This window comes from Malaya genurostris, chromosome 2 (genome assembly GCF_030247185.1).
Source record: "Malaya genurostris strain Urasoe2022 chromosome 2, Malgen_1.1, whole genome shotgun sequence".
In the NCBI taxonomy this organism is placed as follows: domain Eukaryota; kingdom Metazoa; phylum Arthropoda; class Insecta; order Diptera; family Culicidae; genus Malaya; species Malaya genurostris.
In genome coordinates this window covers 309,505,898-309,514,450 of record NC_080571.1, presented here as the reverse complement: position 1 = coordinate 309,514,450, position 8,553 = coordinate 309,505,898, and the positions used below count along the sequence as shown (strand labels likewise).

The following is an 8,553-nucleotide window of genomic DNA, read 5'->3' as shown; positions in this document are numbered from 1 at the left end:
TTCGCACACTTGGTTACACTTTATTTCATTTTTCACGCAAAATTTAATACAAATTCTTTGACTCTTCAATTCTTCCATTGTTTAAACTAACAAAAATCGCCGAGCTCAAAAAAAAACGTCTACACCAGCCGCTACAAGACAGAATGTAAACAATGAATACAGCTGAAAATTTCACTATACATTAGGGACATATGTACCAACACAATAAAAAAAAATTTTGACCACCGGACTCTCCAGACGCACGCAATTAAAAAATTCCGGTAACTTTTTGAACAGACCTCGTAAACAAACAAACTTGTTTTGCACCGTAGCAACTAGCATAAAGCGTTGCCAGAAACGATCTCCTTCCACGTTTCCAAACTGTCGCATCGAAACAAAGGCATGGGCTAGGCCAACTTGTTCAATCGATGAACCAAACATTGACGATTCGTTTGTACGGGACCTAGGGGTATTATTATTTGTATTTGGTTCAACATAAAGCTTTGACAGTGAACCGAAGCCATCGAGGGGTCGTATTATGATGGTACAGGAAATCGCCTACCATTTCATCTTGAGTTTATTCTTGCTGCTACCAGGACCTGATGGCTCAAAATAAACCGCTAGGCAGACGTAAAGTTAATGCTACTTGCAAAACATTGACGTCTCAGACAAAACAAATTTCGGCTTGCTAGCCGCACAGATTGTGGTAATTCGAAGGGAAAGGAAACATTTTTATTGACCCCCAAATTTATGCTAGGTGCACATACCCATTTGGACTAATTTTACATTTCGTCCTTGACTCATCAGTGCGTAGCAGTTTATACAAGTGTTTTTCAAGTAGAATTAATTGCACGCAGTGCTGTAGTTGCGGTTAGTCACAGTTAGTCAGTGACTAACCAGCTCTTGAAACTGCAACCGAAAAAATTTTGTCGTGAATACGACTTACTTTACTATGGAGTGCCTTTTCAAAATTAGCCATATGAAAGAATGGGCAGAACTCAATCGTGAATATTTCGACTTGTATCAGGAATTTAGGATAATATTTTGAACAGTGTGAGATAACCACAAACAACTTAAAAATTAAGTTTTCTCAAAATTTGAAAACAACGCGGAAAACTCTACGTTCGCTTGGGTTTTTCGCACAAGGACGACGATTTTGAGGTAGTCAGGCACATATCTTCAACTGACTGCGTATAAAAGGGGAACCGTGTTCGAAAATCGATCAATTCGTCATCTAACACTCGATGTGGATAGACGTGTCGAGCGTAGTGTTTGCTACAATCGCATTAATCAGATGATGGCATTAATAGACTTTATTTGTCAACCAAAAGAAACGAAAATATAAAAAAAAAAATACGTGCTTAAAGGAGCACTTATCATGGGAAGTAATTGTCCCGATAGTTCGTTCCCAGCGCAGTCATGAGAGCTGTTATTTACCCATCAAATCTCGCATCCCGTATGCATTAATATTGCACTGATTCATATAGCGGCGGAAGCCTAAGTTCGGGTCGAGACACCAGATAAGCTGGTGCTGATGGCAATGTAAATTAACTAGCAAGGACCATGACGAAATGCGAAGGAACAAAACATAAACAAACTCCAAAAGGGAACGATAACAAATATCGGTTAGAACTTGCTCTCGGAGGGTTGTGGTAATAAAGTCATAAATGCATCTCTAACGAAGGATGCAATAAATCGACGATCTAGTAACCGTCATGGAAACATCTGGTGAAATAATTAACATGCTCTTCAAGCATACAGATGAGGTGCCGCATATGTTTAGATAGGACGGCTAAGCAAGATTTGAACTTGAACTTGAACCTTCTAGGAGGGCCCTTGCAGCCGTTAGGGAATAGAGTGGGATAGCACGAAATGCAAGTGCAACCATCTAATCAAATCTTTATGTAGTAGTGAGGCACCAGGAATTTGTTTTACCCGTGCTGACGAATAGTAATGTCAGCACTTGAGGAGAAAGGGAGATAACAATAAATGTTGCACTGCATGTAGTGCAACACTTTAGTTAAGATTCATGTATATATAGTTTAAGTAATGTAAAAATAAATCAGTCATCAGTTACCAGAGAAAACGGTCGTTCGCATTCATCACTAGAAAGAAAATTCCCGGACGAGCCCCCACCAGAAGAAGTCATCCTCCCCTAGAAGGAAGCATCATCGCCCAGGAAGTAATTCTCTCTAAGAAGAGAATTGTATAAGTATAATTTACTTCAACAAATATTTCTTCCTTTCCCTTCGCAGGTACAGTCCGCTGGAGAACCGTAGCCAGCATAAAAGCGTACTTCCGCTCTTATGCCCTACTTGCTTCTCCCCGGATATCCGAAAACTTTAATCGTAAAGTCTTAAGGCAAATTAAAAAGAATTTGCGACAGGGAACAGTCAGTCGCTCTGACGGCTGACATTTTGGTGGCTCCAGAGAGGAGCGTATCGCAAATTCTTTTAACTTGCTTAAGCTTTATCAAAAGACTCTGGAATAGTTGCTTTAAACTATTTTGGAGAATATTTGTTGAAAAAAAAAAAATATTATTATCATTGCCATTAGCAGTAGATAATTTGAGTTGCGGGAACTTCTAAATAGATTAACATAGCAATTCTCTGTACTAAAATGGAGTTTGTGGCTAATCCAAATGGACATTGTCGCCTTTGCACGAAGAAAGATCGTGCAATGGTCGAAATGATAACTTGCGATGAGTGCGATAGGTGGTTCCATTTATCTTGTGTGAATCTTGATAAACGGCCACCAAGACCAGAGGACTGGTACTGTATGAAATGCCAGCAGCGTAAAAAAGAATACGCTGCAATGACGAAGGACTTGGAAGTGACAAATATGGCACTCCAAGCAAAAAATGGCAGCAGCAGGGCAATTATTGAGCTGATGAGAATACACGAGAGGACCATGTTATCCCTCGTGACTTCCATTCAGAATACGAGCATGAAAGAAGACGCAATGTCAGTAAATTCAGGAAACTCGATTGAATGGAAAAGTTATTATGAAACCTTGCCTAAGATTATCGGTAATGCCAGAGGAATGGAGCAGCAACCAAAGCTGCACCGATATGATATGCTGCAGCCAAGTACGACTGGTGGAACAACTGGAATTACAATAACCACTGGCTCAGAAAAGAACACAAGCGATTCTGAAGAGTTAGAGTGTGATAGTAATGAAAATGATTTTGTCGGATTCGATGAGGACGTCGCTGGTAGAGAGAACGGAATGTTAAGTTCTCCAAGATCCTCAAGTTCGATTTCCGATTTCACAAATTCTGAAAAAGTCCAAGAACTGGAAGCAAATCTTTGGTCGTCTACGGAAGCATATGGGGAAAATGTGGTTGCCTCGGTGAGAAGTGTCACATTAGGATCTTCCGACGAACAGAACAAAATGAAATCTGTTGTTGGTATGGCACCAGCACCTGGGAATGCATTTGACAACAACGCTAAAGTATTAGCTATGTCTACGATGGTGACTAAGAGAAAAGTCACCGCTCCTGTCAATGCTCTCGATGAAGCCTTCAGTGTACCCTTTGAATATGAATGGAAAAGGGAATTGGTTTATTATGCCAAGTTGGATGGCAATAGTAAAGATACAAATAATTATATCATCATGCCACTACACGGGGGGTTAACGTCGGATAATTTTACGTTTAAGAAAGATTCCGTGGGTGGATCATCAGATGAAAAAATTATACGAAGTGCCAAATCATATGGATTAACGCCTCGACGTTCTCTGAACTCCTTACCTATACCAGAACCACTACCAGGCAACAATTTGGGTAAACTGCTCAAAGAAACAAGTTCACCGCCATGTGTGTCGTTGGTATGTGCATCCGTAAGTCGATCAGGTACAACTCCTTCATTGCGCTCGAATTCGCAAACCCCTCCTGAATCAAGAGAAATAAGGACTGGTTCCCAAGCTACCTTTGTGTGTCGAATGAGGAACCAGGTAGCGAACCACCTCCGACTGTGGAAAAATGTTCGATTGAAGAATTCGCTCGTTAATGATTGGACTGAATTGGAAGATATTTTCAAAAAAAAAAAAAAACGGCACAAAGTATTCAAACATCAAATTTATAGATGTCAGGGCATTCTCTGTTTGGAGAAAAGTATGCAGAGACTAATATTTTGAATGGAAAATATCAATTTTATTACTTCCAAACATAACTTGGATCCTGCTTGGACGATGAAAGACAAAAAAAAAAAGGTTAATGTTCAAAATTGCTGAAATAGAATAATTTTAAAAGGAAATAAAAATCATGTTAAGGTAAGACATTCATTATTTAGAAGAAAGAAGGATAAATTATATCCCTTTGTTGACACCAAGATTAGAGTCATGATAGCTCTTCTCTCACGTGTAGGGACTGTTGTAAACGCGTTTCCATTTTAGTATAATGGAATGAATTATTTTGGACCTTTCTATGTTTAAAAGATATAAATGTCAAAAAGGGGAGTTATTTTCACTTGTTCAGTTACACGTGGAATACACTTCGAAATGGCAGAAAATTTGAGTACCGATGCCTTTTTCGTATGCTTTAGGAATTTTCAGTGTCGCAGAGGTAAAGTAACTCAGCTTTACAGCGACAACGGAACTAATTTCGTTGGAGCCGAAAGAGAGTTGAAACGCCTCCTACAAGAACTCGACACAAGAATGAGACAAGGAGAAGCAGCAAAGTTAGAAATTTCATGGGTGTTTAACCCTCCAGCGGCTCCACATTTTGGAGGCGTATGGGAGAGGTTAATAGGAATAATAAAGAAGGCGCTTAGTGTCATGATAGACGATATGTCTAAAAGGACACCTACGAGTGAAGTGCTGCGATCAGCCTTTATTCAAGCGGAGTGGTTCGTTAATTCACGTCCTTTGATACATAGAGCTTTAAAGGATGTGAATGATGAGCTATTAACCCCCTTCCATGCGATTTTAGGAAGGCCGGGACAATATGCACCACCCTTCGAGATTGATCCAAAACCTTACGATAAGAACTCGCAGGCAAGGATTCAACACGCCATGAAGGTATTTTGGGATAAATGGAAGAAAGAGTATCTTCCAACACTTATCACCAGAGAGAAATGGACTGGAGATGTCAAACCAATTAAGACTGATGATATAGTCTTAATGGTAGATAATGAAGAACCACCTGGACGGTGGTTGAAAGGACGTGTTGTCAAATTAATCATTTCTGATGATGGCGTAGCTAGACAAGCTGAAGTTATCACCGGAAAAGGTACTTTTAGGCGCGCAGTTGCTAAACTCGCGATATTGGACGTCGAGAGGAAGGATTTAACTCCTGAGCCGACGCAAAGTAAACAAGAATCAGAGCATGTAATAATGCACGTATCTGAAACTGAATCCGCTGATCCTAAGTTTGAAGATCACCGGATTGAAATGAAACGAGAAATTAACAATATTTCTCAATCGGGCAAAAAGAAAAGACCAGTTATTCGTTTTTCTCCTCGTTCTGTACTTGCAGCTATGTTAACTACAGCAGCAGTTCTCAGCACGGCGAATTCCTTATTAGTAACACCGGTCGAGCAAGATGGGGTATTTCTCGACCACATAGGAACTACTTTTATGAAACGGGGCATATGGCGGACGAATATAAATACGTCGATATCGCCGAATGAAGACCGGGAATTGATCGAAGGCATAAGATGTAATATGTCAGCAACAAGGAAGCGCATGACCAAGGACATAAAAAATGAAAATATGAATAGAATTTTGAGCGTCTTCGACAAATTATGCTCGGATGCAATTTCCGAAATTGATTATGAGCGAACAAGATCTCGACGCTCAAAAGGGATATTTGGATTCTTGTGGAGCTTCCTATTCGGTGAAAATGACATCGAAACTGAACTAAAAGCAATGAGAATGCACGACAATGAAAAAATACATCAGTTATCTGAGTCGTTAGTTCAATTAAATGGAAAGACCACTGAGATGGGAAATACCTTAAACGATCAATTCTACGGTCTGATGAAGGAAACAAACCACCTGAAGCAAAAGTACGCCCTAGGTGAAACGGAGTACTTGGAAAGTCGTTTGATCGAGATAATCATGCTTTCTCGAGAGACTATTGACGCAGTGCTTCACAAGTACAAAAGGATGAGATCATATCCACTTTCGACGGAAGAACTTACCGCAACGTTCGACAACATCTCGTCAACATTGCCAGCAGGACTAACAGTTCTTCGACAATCCTCATTGGTAAAATATGAAACGCAGCAGATCAATGGGACTATCGTAATCGCAATGTACACTGTAGTTGTCAGCAAAACAGTGTACGAAATGTTTCGAATTATTCCTGTACCTCATATGGAAAATCATGCCATCATTGATATAGGAAAACCACGCATACTGATTGACCATAACGGGGAATATTTCTACCCAACTACGGAACCAGTACGGATGAACCAAACTCATTTTATCGTGGAACCTAGCACGGTTCATAAGGAGCTTGACTGCGTATCTGGACTAGTGGCACACAAACTTTCGAAAAGCCGCTGCAATATTACGCACCTGTCGCCACCATACGCCGAGATGATTTCACTCACGGATGAGAACCAGGTGCTTTACTTCGCCAGCGACACAACTAGTATTATAATTCACTGCAAGAATTCTATTATAGCGCCACCATACAAGGTGGCTGTAGTTAAATTAGATTTCGATTGTAAAATCCAAAATAATAAGAGTGTTATATATGGATTCGTGAATAGGGAAGAAAGGCGGACAAACTTATTCTTTAAAGAAAGAATTCAGATTAATTTCAATTTAGAGAAGAATGAAACGGCATTAGCAGAATTAAATAAGCCTGCGAATCCATTTGACAACAAAATTTTCACTATAACAACGGATGATTATAAGGAACAAGATATAGGTGAACCCATTATTGAATATGTATTAGTGGGTGTAGGATTGTTAGGTATTATGTATGTGGTAGTATATATTTATCTACGAGTTAAAAAATGTAATACAACACGAAATTCCAGAAGACCGGCGGAGTGTTTGTTTCCACTTCCGCGAAATACAGCTGAAAGCTCGTTATAAAAAAAATAAGGTCTTTGCAATTATTTATAGGAATAATAAACTTAACAGAGAGGACGAACACAATTTGAAAATTTAAGAGTAAACACCAATATTCCACGACAGTCGCTCGATTATCAATAAAGGTAATTCTTCAGGAAGATTTACGGGGCCAGAAATGTCGAGCGTAGTGTTTGCTACAATCGCATTAATCAGATGATGGCATTAATAGACTTTATTTGTCAACCAAAAGAAACGAAAATATAAAAAAAAAAAATACGTGCTTAAAGGAGCACTTATCATGGGAAGTAATTGTCCCGATAGTTCGTTCCCAGCGCAGTCATGAGAGCTGTTATTTACCCATCAAATCTCGCATCCCGTATGCATTAATATTGCACTGATTCATATAGCGGCGGAAGCCTAAGTTCGGGTCGAGACACCAGATAAGCTGGTGCTGATGGCAATGTAAATTAACTAGCAAGGACCATGACGAAATGCGAAGGAACAAAACATAAACAAACTCCAAAAGGGAACGATAACAAATATCGGTTAGAACTTGCTCTCGGAGGGTTGTGGTAATAAAGTCATAAATGCATCTCTAACGAAGGATGCAATAAATCGACGATCTAGTAACCGTCATGGAAACATCTGGTGAAATAATTAACATGCTCTTCAAGCATACAGATAAGGTGCCGCATATGTTTAGATAGGACGGCTAAGCAAGATTTGAACTTGAACTTGAACCTTCTAGGAGGGCCCTTGCAGCCGTTAGGGAATAGAGTGGGATAGCACGAAATGCAAGTGCAACCATCTAATCAAATCTTTATGTAGTAGTGAGGCACCAGGAATTTGTTTTACCCGTGCTGACGAATAGTAATGTCAGCACTTGAGGAGAAAGGGAGATAACAATAAATGTTGCACTGCATGTAGTGCAACACTTTAGTTAAGATTCATGTATATATAGTTTAAGTAATGTAAAAATAAATCAGTCATCAGTTACCAGAGAAAACGGTCGTTCGCATTCATCACTAGAAAGAAAATTCCCGGACGAGCCCCCACCAGAAGAAGTCATCCTCCCCTAGAAGGAAGCATCATCGCCCAGGAAGTAATTCTCTCTAAGAAGAGAATTGTATAAGTATAATTTACTTCAACAAATATTTCTTCCTTTCCCTTCGCAGGTACAGTCCGCTGGAGAACCGTAGCCAGCATAAAAGCGTACTTCCGCTCTTATGCCCTACTTGCTTCTCCCCGGATATCCGAAAACTTTAATCGTAAAGTCTTAAGGCAAATTAAAAAGAATTTGCGACAGGGAACAGTCAGTCGCTCTGACGGCTGACAAGACGAATAACCTACTACGACTAATTTCGATTTTGTTTTATTTTTTATTCGCAGTTGTCTACCTACCCAAGCTATGGGTAAAAACCGCCATAGATCCGAGAAGGATCCAAAGGATGCTAAGCGTCTGAAGCCAAGTGATGTACAGGTAAACGACCGTTTGCTGAGTAAAAACCAATATGCTGATCTGCCAGTAGATGTCGAAGAGGAACT

The 8,553-nt window shown here is 39.8% G+C and overlaps 1 protein-coding gene across 1 annotated transcript; it reads left to right on the top strand.

The window, feature by feature from the left end:
- Positions 1–1,331: 1,331 nt before the first annotated feature.
- On the top strand, positions 1,332–8,337 carry LOC131431063 (uncharacterized). The gene is made up of 2 exons (XM_058596524.1): positions 1,332–2,161; positions 5,456–8,337. The coding sequence occupies exon 2, from the start codon at positions 5,458–5,460 to the stop codon at positions 7,027–7,029; it is 1,572 nt and encodes a 523-aa protein (XP_058452507.1). The 5' UTR covers positions 1,332–2,161; positions 5,456–5,457; the 3' UTR covers positions 7,030–8,337.
- The last annotated feature ends 216 nt before the right edge of the window (positions 8,338–8,553 follow it).

Coding starts and splice junctions, on each gene's coding strand:
- LOC131431063 (XM_058596524.1), top strand. CDS start 5,458: ATGTTAACTACAGCAGCAGTTCTCAGCACGGCGAATTCCTTATTAGTA.